We start from the raw sequence: 15027 nt of genomic DNA, 5'->3' as shown, positions 1-15027 counted from the left end.
TCAGCAAACTTGCTGAGGGTGCACTCAATTCCCTCATCGATGTCATTAATAAAGATGTTAAAGAGCACCGGTCCCAAGACAGACCCTTGGGGGACACCACTTGTTACCGGCCTCCACCTGGACATAGAGCCATTGACCACCACCCTCTGTCTGCAGCCTTTCAACCAATTGCTTATCCATCGGGTCGTCTACCCATCAAATCCACTTCCCTCCAATTTGGAGATGAGGATGTGGTGGGGGACCATGTCAAAGGCCTAGCTCAGGTCCAGGTAAATGACATCGGTCGCCTTCCCTTCGTCCACCAATGCCGTCACTCCATCATAGAAGGCCACAAGATTAGTTAGGCATGACCTTCCTTTGGTGAAGCCGTGCTGGCTGTCTCGGATCACATGCTCATTCTTTATGTGACCGAGCATGTTGTCCAGGAGGATCTGTTCCATGATCTTCCCAGGCACGGAGGTGAGACTCACCGGCCTGTAGTTCCCCGGGTCCTCCCTGCTCCCCTTCTTGTATATGGGAGTGACGTGACCCTTCCCTGTTCTTTGTTACTTCCAAAGCTGTGATGCTACAAGCTGTTGGAGTGGGCTACATCGTTAGTAAGCCTTTATGAAGTTGTCAAAAAAACCCACTGGGGAGGTCCAAAGCTTTCAGTGGAGGTGAAGGAGACCACTTTTTGGAGACTTCTGCCCTGAGCATTGGTTCTCTCCCACCATGGAGATGTGCAGCACCAGAAGAAGTCATGGAGAACTAGTGGCCAAGGCAGCTCCATCATTGCTTATCTCAATGAACATCTACAAACATAAATCCCCAAAACTACCTATTTACCAGAAGGGAAGAGAATCTAGTTGCTGTATTTTTCATTCATTTCTGTTGAGCAATGGAGAGACACTTTGAGGGATGTTTCAGAGGGCTGCAAAGCACTATGGTAGAGAGGACAGAAAGTCCTGACCATCATCTGGGCAAGTGACAGCAGAAATTATATAGATCTGCCCAGGAGAAGGGCTGAATGAAGCTTTTCTATTGTTGGAAATGAAAAGTCAGTTTGAAACTGCAAAGGCAATTTCATGGCCAACAGACACAACCATATATAAATATGTGGGTAAAACTGAAAAGAGATGCCTGAAAAAAGAAACGAACTTCATGGCATGGATAAAATGTATGTGTAGATGCTGTGTTAAGAGGTGAAATGCTCACCCCTCCCAGTTCAGATGTTACATAAAAAGATCATTTTTAAATCACTTTACTGCAAATACAAAGCAACCAGGAAGCACAGGGAAAAGCAACTTCAAGAGAGTAGTGAGAGGAAAAGGTATCTATCAGGAGCAGGGTTATCTCAGTGTGACTGCCACATCAACTGACCTTCAAAACAAGCACTTGTAAAAAAAAATAGCATAGTATTGATACCACTGTGCATCCCAAAGGGTGCCCTGCTTCAGCTGACTGTGGGAGGAACATCATGTTATCTCTTTGAAGTCATTTCTTGATATTCAGCAGCACAGATGTGAAAATCCACCTCAGTGCATATGAACATTAAAACAAACACATGATGTAGAGCTGCTTGTAAGTTTTACTGGTGTTAGCCCTACCAAGCTCAGTTTCAAAGACCTTTTCCGTGTATATCTGTTTATGTGACTCTGTATAAGAGCAAAGTTTGGCAAAGCCACTGTCTTTAAATCCAAACCTGCTGAAAGACATGCTTTTTTTTTTGATTAATCATAGCATTATACAATTTGCATTCAAAGTAATATGTTCACATTCAACCAAGATAGTTTGAAATGTAAGCATCACCTAGGAAATTCACGTACATGCTACAATGCTGTAGGAATGTCCTGAAGAGGTTTTCCTAATTATTTCCTACTAATTACTAATTACTTCAGCTAATTATCTCAGCTAATCTATATTACTAACCTTGATTCACCTGCAGATATTGACGCAGTGGATGCTAAATGATATACAGCGATATATGAACTAGAAAATATTTCCTAGCAAAATATATGGAATTACACGCATGTGTCATGCTTCCAACTCATGAGCTGTAAATAATTTTACCAAACGGAGAGGTTCTTGTTGCTTGTAGTGGAGAACCTTGCCCTGATATTGCTGCAAAAACAGGCAATAAACACTGTTATCTCCTCGTTAGAAAACATAAACCTAACTTTCAGTTTTCAAACTCAGATTTTCAAAGCAAAAAAGCATAGAACAACCCAAGCAAAATATTTTAGGAAGGACGATCTTCTCCCCATGCTTCTTCCACAAGGAAACTCATTTACCATTAACTTTCTTGTATCTAACTTGCCTTGATTTTCCCATCCAAGTTTATTTGGTTCTGTACTTGCTTGTGCCTGCTCTGTAATGTTGGCAATTCAGCACAGAAAAGAAGCTACGGTTTGAAGATTGCTCTTCAGTTCTTTATTCTCTATTGTCACATCAGCCCGGGTTCCCATAGAAACTGAGAGTAAAGAGTGAAAGTGTAAAATACAAATGAACAGGTCTAAGCTGACAGTGTTATGTTTTATTAGACGTATAAATATGAACAACAGGCACTGGGTCTGAGTGCTCTTGTAATAGAAAAGCTAGATAGTGGTCAGCCTGTCAAAGAAGAAGAAAGAATATAAATTGTAAAGACTGGAGTCAATGAGTGCTGACTATTAACAGGCTGATAACTGCTTTCTAGAATCAAATCACATTCTAGATGAGGCCACTGTGGCCTCAAAACTCATTCACAGCATTCATTTGCAGAACAACCAAAATGCTTGCGGCCCTCATCCTGAATTCCCTGGGCAAGCTAAATCATTACTGAATCTCATATATTTACCCTAGAGCTTAGCATTGCAGGAATGGAGCAACAAACACTCATTTCATGGATGTTTATGATGTTTTAAGTTGGATTTTATCATTTTAGATGAGTGTTGGTATATAGAGCAAAGTTCTTCTTTGAATAACTGTTTCTGATTGTGCACAGTGCTTTAATTATCTGCTATATGAGTTTGCTCATTTTATAAGCAGCTCCCACAGTCATGCCAATAGCATAGGGTAGGTTCTGTGGAACAGATTTTGCAAAACCAGCTCAAAAATGATGTGCAGCCAGAGGAAACCCCTCTACGTTGGGTGATCCCAATGGAACACAGAGCTCAAAGCACACCCAAAATGCCTCCCCGACATCAACTCCTGCAGTAACCTCCTGGCTTCCAAGCCATGTAAGCTGAGCCTCCAGCCCTGCTGGATCCATGTGGAAGCAGCCCAAGTGGCCCATCCAGGATACAGCTGTAGCCATCTGCCTGGCCTGACAGGCATTTTTCTAAACATGCTTTCAGGCAAAAAAATATTTGCACCTGTATACAAATACTTAATTCCCCTTATGAATGGCCCCAGCACCTCATCTTGCTGCCTCCTAAGGGTGATGGCTGGTCTGAGCCCCAGCAGAAGTAATTGTACCAGTGTCTACTAAAAATGTTCAGCTTCTAAGCACTTCACCCACTAAAAACTTCTGGGAAATTAGGAAAACTTTAAAATATCTCAGCTGAGTAAGAATTCTTTCTTCTTTTTTTTTCCTTTCTTCTCCAAGCCAACACGTGACATCCAACAATCATTATGTTGAAAAGGGAATTCATTATTTGTAGCTCCTACTGGCTTCTTGAGTGATATGGCCCCTGGCACACCCAGAGCTCAGCCTTTTCATGTGAGTCTCCTCTCTTAAAATGGCACAGGAGATGCTGCCCGTCAAACAAACATTTGAAATTTCTTCTCCACCCATGTTCAAAGCAATATTGCAGAATGCTTGAAGCCATTCAAAGAGGCTCACTATAAAAGGGCCCTTCACTCAGGGGACTCCTAACTCATCCAAAAGCGTCACCAACTTTTATGCAACACATTAGGAAAAAGTGAGGAAACAGGACTGCTTGCTTCCAGCCTTTATGTCTTGTATTTCTCCCTTAAATATATTCTCCATTTCCAGGAGCACTAGGAGTTGGATTTTCTGGACAATGCTAAAAATCTCCCTGCTTTAAACAAAAAAGGCATAGAGAAACGAAGGAAAATACCTTAATTTTGCACTTATTTACTTCTTAAAAGTTTGCCTAAAGTGAGTTTTTAAAGGCTCTGGTTATTAGAGTTTTATTTTAGTTGATTGGAAGGAAAGTGCAATTGTATTTAATCTTAAGAGGACTTTGTGAAACGCTGAGCACAGTCCAGGGCCAGGGAGGCTGCTCCTGGTACTCAATCTTGGAGGACTTTACCCTTTGCAGAGGCTGCAACAATAAAAGTGAAAGCAATTCCTTTTTTTTAAATGTCAGCTTCATCATTTAGCAAGGGTGCATTAGAAACAGTAATAATTTCCTACAGGACTTTCTTTCCTGAGCTTTGAACTTTGGAGCTTTATTTTCTTGTTTCAATGATATCTTCCACAAGCAGGAGCTAATGCTTTGACTAAGCACATGCTCAGTGCTTAACAAACATTTTTACAGCCAAACCTGACCCAGATACGAAATCTAACGATTCAATTTTTGCATTCTTATTAAAACAGCTTATCGGTTAAGTAGTCAGGTTGGTAATGAGATCATAAAGCATTTCTGAAATCTTGAAAAGATAAACTTAAGACCTTCATTTCCTTAAGTGTATGAAATCAGAAAGCGTGCTAGAAAGCCGGGGAAATTTAAAGAGATGGCTCATTTTTCAAAGCATCCAAGTAACTAGCTTTTCTGCACAACCAGCATCTGTTGGGACTGACTGGCAACTTCCCTACACGTTATAAGAGCCACAGACGACTGCCAGCACATTGCTTATTACCAGCTCCCAGAAGAAGCTCAAGTAATAAGAATATACTGTGCCATCAAAGATGAATGATAGCATTTTGGCACAGAAACTCGCTCTAAATGAAATAAGGAACAGCTATCCATTAAAAACCTCAGTTGCAAGAAATGCACCTTTATTAGACAGCATCTTCCTAAAGCATGACAGATTAGGTGACACACCAAGTGCAGCAAATCTCCTGATTTAATTTGAACCTAGGGTCAGTACAAGGAGCCGAAAATGCACCTGCAGCTGTGCTGGGTGTGGGTGAAGGTACAGCACAGTCATTTACAGGAGATAATCAGCAGGCAGGCAAATCTTCTTCCTCACTCAGGAGCAGCAACTGCAAATCCACAAATGCTTCCTGAGCACAATTTGTTGAGATTGTATCAGACTAATCCCTTGTTTTGCTATCAACAAATTGTGTTGTTTGATGTGTTCAGCAGAGTGCCCTCAAAATCAGACCTGAAAATGAAGTAGCAAAGTCTACAAGATATTAAAGACAGAGCACAAAAACATTTGCATGTGATGGTGTGCTGAGCAGATAGAGCTAGAAATGCTTAATTCCCATTACTGAACATGAATTTCAGTACAGTTGTGAATGATGTCCTTTAAAGTTACATCAGAAATTTAATTATAATAGCCCTACTATAAACCTCCAGGTAGTTTTTACATTAATGTCCAAAATAATGAGCAAGATCAGACTTTTTTCATCTCTCCAGAGGCTTGCAGAGACTCAGCTTTCTCACGTATACTAAACTTCATTTTATCTATATTTCTGACATTCTATCTTACTTGTACACATGAAAGAGCTGTGAGATGAGTTAAATCATGAGCTTTTCCTCTTGGTCTGTATTTTTTAATTATTATTTTTTTTAAGGACACAATTAAGTACTTAAAGTTCAGCACTTCCCAAATCATTTAATGGAGTATCCAGTCAGGCACTGAGAAAAAATTATAGCAAATGCACTCGCAGTTGAATTTTGGCAGCCTGCAACATAGGCACTGCACTGCCAGTACTGCAATGGTCCACCATTGCTCATGCTCCCTAGATAAGGGTGAGACATGGGTGGAAATCTCAACTTGAGTGTGGGCTACGTTACACTGTAAGCTTTCTCCAGAAATTAATCTGAACCTTCAGGAAAACTGACTGTGTGTACTTTATAGGGAAGAAGGGTGAGAAGGAAGACAAAAGGTTTGTTTTGGTGTCTCTGCTGCAGGTGGGATGGAGGTGTCAGCAGTAATTTTGGAGTTAAGCTTGCATTGAGTTTTTCACCTAGAGCAGGATTACATTTCTTCCATTTCACAGTTCAGTGGTTGAATTTCATTTTTAAATGTGACACAATTACTGTTCAGGGGTCAGCAGAATTTGCTATGCATTTTTGGGTACCATGCTTACCTTCCCAGGGAAAACAATATTAATTCATCTTCAAAAGAGCAGAGAGTGAAGTTCTGCATTTCTCCTCTCTCTTACATTTAAATAATTGCATACACCAAAATTTCAAAACTTTATAGCTGATCCCATTGCATCTCAGTCTGAACTTTCCTGTGTAAACAGGAAGAAAGTTCTTCATCGCTCCCAGTTCTGCCAGGAAATGTCAGCAGTGGGGAGATGGTGCTCTCCCTCCTCATTCCCCTCCCTGCAGCCCAGATCTCTTCCTCCCAAACCTCCCCCTGGTGCCTGGCTTCATGTTTCTTTCTTTCCTTACCAGCTTTGTGTTCTGAAAGTGAGATCTGTTCTGAAAGTGAGCCAAATCCTGGTAGATCTCATAAATGTAAGTCAGGTATAGCCATGGACAACTGCACTAGTGGATGCCAAAAAAGCCAGAAATAATCCCACAACTACTCCTAGCAGTTCCAAAAACAGATGGTCCCTACAGAAGAAGAATCACAGTTTTATTTATCACATATTTGACTCCATTCAAGCACCCACATATTACTGACATCTCTCTGAAGAAAGTAGGGCAAAAATAGCCCATCTCCCCATGCCGTAACACTTGGAGAGCTACAGAGGTCATTTTTAGGACAGCTCAATAACATAGTGAGCATCAAATGGAAACTACAATGACGTTTTCACATTACCACTGCCTCTCCATTCTTTATGGATTACCAAAGTTTCTGCTTAGAGCTCCCAAGACTACGTTACACAAACGGCCGTGCTAGGGTTAGTAAAGTATTCCCAGTGGTTTCAGAATAAAACATTTAGATACAAGCCAAAACGTTTCATATTTTTATACATAGACCTCCTTTCTTCCTCCATTGAGTGCCAGCAGGTACAACTTCAGCTGCTGAGTGTCTAGGTGCATTCACAGCAATATTCTTCTGTTTCCACTGGAATGAGAATCATAATCTTCAGAAAGCTTTCTGCTGCATTTTTATTTCATCATCTCTGAGCTCAGATGGGCTCTAATTTTATAAAACAAATGCAGTAGAATATTATAATAGCAGCCTGCTTCAAAAGTACTTCTTTGCTTTTTTTTGCTAAGGCTTCAATCTGCCATCTGACACAGCCCATTATCATATTGAAAGGTCAAGTTAGCAAGGAAGAAGCATATAGATTATTACCTAAATAAAAATGACCTGTTTTTAAAAGCTAATCTAATCTATCCCTTGTGAGAGACACAGTACATTACACAGTGCATCTTCTCCAGAGGAAAGCAGCCATAAAGTCTACTCAGCGCACATCTCTGCATGAGTAATGCCAGTCTGCAAGTAAATATCAATTCACAGCCAAAAAAGGTAACAGTTCAGCCATCTCCATTGCCTGCATGTAGGGATATCGCTCAGGATGATCTTAATTTCTGAGAACTTATTTTCTAACCAGATAAGTATTTGCTGTGGTAATTGGGAAGAACTGATAGGTAGACATGGATGCAAACTGTCAATGGACTCAATTACAAATTATTTAACGCCAAACTCTGCCATGTATAAAATTCTCCAGCAAGAAGAAAGGTCCCAAACACCAGAGGCCAAACACTGCTATGTAAAGGCAAAGTCACATTCTCAGTGGTTTCTTTTTTTTGTTTCCCTTTTCTCAAAATAGCAAGAGTTATTTGAATTGTTTATAGAGCCTAAAAGAAATGATGGCAAGTTATGAGTGATTCTTTCCTCCCTTTCTGAATAACCATAGCCTTTTTTTCCCCCCCACTGCACCCAGCCAAGGCAAAAGCTAGTTCCCATATGGTCACTAATGCAGAAAACAATTGACACAGAGGGAGATGGAGCCAATTATTGCAGCCCTCGCTCCATCCAACTTCTGGAATGCTGGAAGCCAGAAAGTATTTTCTCTTGCAGAACAATAATCTAATCACACAACACTTCACTGATGCTGGAGGGCAATGGATTATTTCAGCAAAGTTTTCCAAAGCTGTGGATCAACAGAAAGTAAAGCCTTTTCTGAGTCATTCTCTTTAAACAGTAGCTTCCATTTTGGAACTTCTAACTGAAAAGTCTCACTTTTGTCAGGGGTTAAAATCCTTCTTGGCTCATCTTTCTAAAACATAAAGAAATCAAAAGAATCCTTTTATCACTCACACAAAATCCATGCATTGGCTATACTGACCAAACCACCACGTGCAGCAGTGCTTGCAGACCCAGCACCTGCATGCAAAACTTTCCCAACTTACCAGAACAGGAGGTGGCAGGCAGATAAGCTGTGTCCTGCCACAGCACATTTTTGGAGCTGAGCACCATTAGGGCCAACTCCAGCCTCACAGCATGCATGCAGGCATTGCCCACAGCTCACACCCTGAAACTGCAAAGCACAGAAGAGCTGACGTCTGTGCTACAGGGACACCAACACGTGTCACCAGAGAGCTGCCTCACCTGCAGGGAAACACTGCAATGAGAGAATCACTGAATAGTCTTAGCTGCAAGGTGCATTGAAGCATCTCTCAGCCCAGATGAGAAGCACACTTCTGAAGCAATTCCTCAGCTCCCTTCCACACTAAGAAGAGAACTAGGCTCCCTTCAGGTGATGCCAGCCTGGAAGATGTGCTGCACTGCCCCGAGCACTGTTGAACAACAAGTATGAAGGAAGCAGACTTTGAAGTACTCCAAAGTAAAGCTCCACTGAAATGCACAGTCTGTGCTTGCCACCAACACTTCTTTTTTCTCTGTAAATCCGTTCTTACCAATCTGTGCTATTCCTCATACAGACCTAGTGCAATGAGCATGCAAATCCCATAGACAATTTCAACTACAAAAATAGCTCCCAGAGGAAAACTCATAAAGCAATAAATAAATAAATAAATAAATAAATAGACAAAGGCTGCATAGGTAAGAAACATATACAGAGCTAGCAGTAGCCCTCCAAGATGCACCACTGAAGAACACCGAATACCTGAAAATGCTTTCTCCCTCTAACATGTTGGAAGTCCTGAACAGTAGATGGCACCTGTGCATCAGCTACCAGGCCATGCAAGAGGCACCAGCAGGTTGCACCAGCCAAGCACACAGGTACTCACTGAGCCAAAAAGTCTTCCTAAATTGGCATGGCAGACAATGCTAGTGCTAAATGTATCCTACATATCACCATTTTGGAAGATGGGGCATCATGCCACCTTATCTACTTGGAAGTGTAAAGAGGTACCTGTATCTTTCTCATTAGAATAATGTCAGATTTACCTTTAAAGCTGGGATGGAAGGGGAAAAGTGCCTAGAAAGTATGCATACAACATTAAAGAATATTAATAACGCTCTGCACTGAAACTAAGTCAATAAATGGTTGAGATGCATTGGTATAAAAAATGTAATGAAATACAAAGGCTAAAAAGGACAGAAGGGATGAGTGCCCAAATAAAATATAAGGTTTGGATGGAGCTGTTTTTAGAAAACAGAACAAGTAAAGATGATGGCATCTAGGGCCAGAGCTGCTAGGAAAAGAAAAGGCCTCTGTATACCTACACAAAGGTCCCTGTTCCTTCAAGTCTCATAAAAAGACGACGAATTTGGCTGTGAGTATCAAATGTTTACCCTCAGGGTTGTCATGGAACTAAAATGAAAGAAAGCAAAAAGTGCAATCAAAATAGCCCATGTCTGCAGAGAGCCTGGAGCAATATCATGAAGGCACCAGTGTCTGGATTTCAATAGGGTATTAATTTCAAGCCCCGCTGCCACAGGAGATCAACATCAGCAGACAATTCTGGCTGTGATGGGAGAAGAGGAGCGTGGGGAACCTGGCCATCAAGGCAGACATGCTCTGCTTGGCAGAGCAATGCCCAGGCAGTTGCCAATATTCCTGGTGTGCTGGTGAGGGGTGCCTTGCAGTTGTCCCCATTGCTTTCATGGCAGGGGCCTCTCCCTTGCCTCAGCTGTGTCAAGGACAAGTGGGACCAAGCCTGACTTCATCTGATGGCCATGTTAGTGCATAAAGGAGGGTGCAGGGATTAACCTCAGGAATTTTCTGGATGAGGAAGACTCAGCAGAAAGGATTTGTTTGCTGGTCAGAGCAGCATTTGCTGAATTCTCACCTCACACAGCACCAATAACTACAGTAGAAACCACCAGTTTCTTCTTGGATTTCTGAGTTGCACTAGTGACTCCATTTGGAATGAATCTACGCTTAGATGGGTCTGCTTGCTCAGGTATCTCTGTCCTGCCTCAAAAAGCAATGAAGCTCTGCATACAGTGTGTGGTCCTCTTCTGAAACTCCTGCCTTCTCAGAACATGAACCAAGTTAAAAGCTTGCCTCTTGCCTTCACCTTGACACCAGCAGGAGTGTAACTCTAATATTTATTAGTTGATGAATTTATTAACTTCTCTGAATACATTGTAAGCAGAATATTAACTCTAGTGATTAAATCAAAGTTGTGCCCCACCCCTGAAGACACTGAAGGTTAGGCTGGACAGGGTTCTGAGCAACCTGATCTAGCTGAAGGTCTCCCTGTTCATTGCAGGGCAGTTGGACCAGATGGTCTTCAAAGGTCCCTTCCAACTCAAACATCAATCACTGATTTTATGAATAAAGAAACTGAGCACAGAGAATGGATATAAGGGGAACTAACACACCCAAGATAGCAAAAAAAAACCCAAAAAAACGCAACAAAACAAAAACAAACAAACAAACAAAAAAAAAAACAAAATAAAAAAAGGAAAAAGTCCTTCTAAAATATAAAACTAAGAAGATATATCAGAAGATACATTAAGCTAGAATTTCTATAGTCACATGAATTTAAGGCAACTCATAATACAGCACTGAAGATAACTCAGCTTGAGCGCATGAGAAACTGAATGGTGCTGCTTTCAGCAGTACGTCTGCTGTTCGCTTTGACAGCTACCATGTTTTCTGTGGATCTAGGAGCACACCAGCCACATCTCAGGGGTGGCTGAGAAAACATCAGATTGGAAAGAGATGAACTCAACAAGAAGCTGTTCTGCCCATTTGGAACTGGAGGATTTCTGCATGCATGGAAAGCTCCTCTGACCCTGTAACTTCTGCCAGCAACCTCTCAGACATGTCCCACACTGAGACCATAACTCTGCCCTGCAAAATTCTTGCCATCTTCTAAAACAGATATAAAATAAAATACAGTGCTACCAATTTAGTACTCATTTTTGCAAAGAACACCTTGCCCAAGGCCTAAGTCCTACTTTAAGAACACAAACCCATTATTGGATGTAGTCTACATTTGTGCTTTTGTAGATCAGGCATCTACAAATTAATAGGAATTTAACAACCATCTTGATTCTGACAGATTTATAAGAAAATGTATTTGCTGCTACTCCGTGGATTTTTTGAAAACATGCTTTGTATTTCTTAAGTGGCAGAAATAGATGAAATGTTACACTGTTCAAACATCGGTTCCGAATGTGACCACCACATCAACCAAAAGCAGGGTCTGACGCTGTAATGAAGTCTTAGAATGATGTCCTTTGCATTTACTCTGTGTGTTTATGCTTGCTGAACGTCTGACCTTTGTGTGGATCTACCTGATACATGGTGAATAAGGATACACAAAAAACTTCTCTCCATCCAAATGCCTTCTGTCACTGGCCATGTGAACACTGAAAATGAGATTCTAGCTACAAGAATTCAAAAACAGGAATTTATTTATTTATTTATTTATTTGAGTACCTGAATGTGCTTTATGTGCTGTTTTCTTTCATTTTGCAAACTTCTCAGAGAAGATAAGCTCTTGAAGGACAATTAGCTAAAGCTAATTAACAGCAGCTTGAAAAGTAATCCAGGTTAAAATTTCTGCCAAGTAGACTCTTCCCCCAGAGGAGTTTTATCTTGTGAGATATAGAAACAATAACATGAGGGATAAAACTTTGCAATGTATCTCACACCAGTCTTGGAATAACTTTGCTATCATTGCCTATTCTATTAATCATTTTGTAGGCTTTCAAGGGCCAAGCAAATGCAAATGTGGTATTGGACTAAAAACTGCCATATTATTTTGGAAAAGCATTTCTTTTGTAATGTTTTTCAAGGCAGACAGCACTGATCCCTTCTGCTTCTCCAAAGACAAAAAGTCAATATGTGATAGTTAATAATGTCACCATCCCCTACAGTATTGAGTGACACAATTCAAGCATTGGCCTCTAACTTCTAAGATGGCAGGAACAGTTGCTGACAAAATCAATCAATTCCTCCTTTGAGGAAACAACTCCTCTACCATCAGCAACCCTCTGCTTTTTTCTTTCATTTGGACAAAATAGTTGGCATTAGAAGAAAAGGACAGGGATAAAGGATGTAAAAGCTCAAAACTGTTGATTAACAGAATGAATGTAAAAGAACAAAATGTTAATTAATAAACTGAATTTTTGGTGAACTGCTGGTGATGGGTGGATGGTTGGACTGGATGATCTTGTGGGTCTTTTCCAACCTTGCTGATTCTATGATTCTATGATGAATTTATCCAAAACAGGCCCAAAATTAGTCCTCCTAAAGGTAAGCTATAAAGTGTGCAGCAGATCCTGAAAGCTTTCCCTAAAAGTCACAAATCCAGCATGAAAAACTCTCCATTACAACCTGCATACACAAACACTGTGAAAATAAGACTACATGATACCGTATTAAAAATGCAGCTCAGAATTGAGAATGTGAGAATACAGATGATGAAATGGGAAATGGCAAGTTCTATTTGTAAATTTTGCTTAGTGCCAACGGATTCTGGCGTGATTCATTAAAGTGTCTGTGGTAACATCATCATCATATTAATAAAATAAAAAAATCCCCAATTTCATTATCAATGCTTTCCACCTTTTTTTCAGAAGGAAATCACAATATCCCGAAGAGTAACACTAAGAATAAAATCTGAAAAAAATAAAAGTGCTTAGAATCATAGTACTGCTCAGGTTGGGAGAGACCTTCAAGATCATCAAGTCCAACTGCAACCTAGCCATACTACCTTGGAGTACTTAAGACAATCTCTCTGTAAATCACTTAGGTTAATTTTCAAATCAGTAACATTATTTTCAAGTTTGTAGCTGGTACTATCACATTGTATGTATAGTAATGCACATCACATTTGTCTATAACACATGATAGCTATTTATCCACTGTGACAACATGCTGTCCATCTGAATTCATGTTCTGTGCCCCATTTATCTGTCTTCTGGGACGGCAGAAGAGGCTGATAGCCTCCTCCCTTTTTTAATTAAGAGAAGGATTTTGGGGAACTTCAGCTTTTGAAAAAGAAACCTTAAAAGTCTGATTAGAGGCAGGTGAATAATGAAACCGTCAGGTGCCTTCTAGTACCCCACAACAAACAAAAACACAATTAAAAATGTATTTCAAGTATCAATCAAATATGATAATAAAAGAAAAAAAAACCCTTAATTTCCAAGTACTTTGCAAAATTAGTAAGTTTTGTCCAAGAAACTAAGTTTATTGGGATGTATATTTGCTTTCTGAAGCAAACAATGAAACAGTTATTTTTAGTTAAATAATTGTTTAGGTTGTCTCCTCTTCTCGCTGTAGAAGTGTGAATACCTTTGCAATACTCTATTTCGAGCCTCTTTGCTTTAATGAGAAGTCTTCAGAGCAGTCTTAAATTTCGACCACTGATTGAAAGATGCTCATTCTCAGTATTTGATTTGGAGAAAACACCCAACCCCTTCACCCAACCCCTTCTTTAACGTGGTTAGAAGAAGAAAAAAAACAGCACAATCATTTTTTACATAGCAACGTCAGTTAAGTCTTAAACAACTATGGCTTTTGAATCTTACTGGTTTATACTCACCATCACTTGAATTGTAATATGTTCTTCTCTAAAAGCTTTATTATTGATATAGAATCAACTGTAGACATACACAAATCTTTCATTTAAAAACCAACTGTACATCAAGAATGACTTATGAGTGTTTTTTGGGGGGAATATATTAAAATCACAACACACTGCAGCTCACTCCTGAAACAAATGAGTATTTATAGCTAGGAATTCAGACAAATATATTGCTTCATGTCAAAATAACTATAGCATTCACTCAAAAATGACAAACTTGACTTACTATTCTTTGTCTCAGAAGAGGTTTTGACACTATGAAAATGTTTCAGAAAGATTGCAGCTCTCTAAAGAAAACTCATATAAAACAGCAATTTCCCTCATTACTTGCTGTTTTCAAGATCTGTAATTTCCCAGAAATACTTACTTTCAGAAGAACAACTTTGTGATTTTTCTTTAAGGTGTGAGGCTTCTTTGGACTCACACATCATAGTGACTTTGGGACCACCCAGATGGGCACCTGCCTGGGGACACTTGGCCCTTCCATACTCACAGAGAGCACCAGGGAGATACAATGAGGCTCATCCGGAATAAAAGTAAGAATAAACACTTCATTCACTGCTTGTTTGAGCTGTTTTACACTGCTATGTTGAGAAAATGCAGGTTTTTTGGAATTACGATATTCAGTATCAAGAAAACCATTAGAAAAAGAAAAATTAGGTGAAGATTCTATGCTGAACACAACAAGCTGGCACTTACTTTGCTTTTGCTTCTGCATCTTCATAGGCTTTATTGGAAACGTCATCTAGGCCACCAATCAGATGTTTGAAGGAGCTGTGAAAAGAAATAAATGTGCATTTTTGGTAAGAGAACAATGTCCATCTGGAGGGAGCCATACAAGCCAATGTTGCTCTTCAGCAGCAACCAGGGGGTGCCCCTTGATGACCCTGGATAATAACCATGAATGTCCAAACTTTTTTATCCAGCTTTTTTAGAGACTGAACCCAATCCCTAACAAGTTTCACAGTAAATCTGGCATTGTCAATTTGGCTGATAAGTCCCATGATGT

At 40.1% G+C, this 15027-nt stretch overlaps 1 protein-coding gene across 3 annotated transcripts in view; it reads right to left on the bottom strand.

Moving 5' to 3' along the window:
- Positions 1–15027, bottom strand: part of PRKG1 (protein kinase cGMP-dependent 1) — a 391794-nt gene that overhangs the window by 50371 nt on the left and 326396 nt on the right. For all 3 annotated transcript variants that reach the window (XM_048946671.1, XM_048946672.1, XM_048946674.1), the window contains one exon: positions 14718–14792. In XM_048946671.1, coding sequence (XP_048802628.1) covers positions 14718–14792 — 75 coding nt within the window. The remainder of the gene's footprint in view (positions 1–14717; positions 14793–15027) is intronic.

Source organism: Lagopus muta, chromosome 5 (genome assembly GCF_023343835.1).
Source record: "Lagopus muta isolate bLagMut1 chromosome 5, bLagMut1 primary, whole genome shotgun sequence".
NCBI classification, from domain to species: domain Eukaryota; kingdom Metazoa; phylum Chordata; class Aves; order Galliformes; family Phasianidae; genus Lagopus; species Lagopus muta.
Note: the sequence above shows the minus strand (reverse complement) of the source record. Positions and strands in the feature narration are given on the sequence as shown.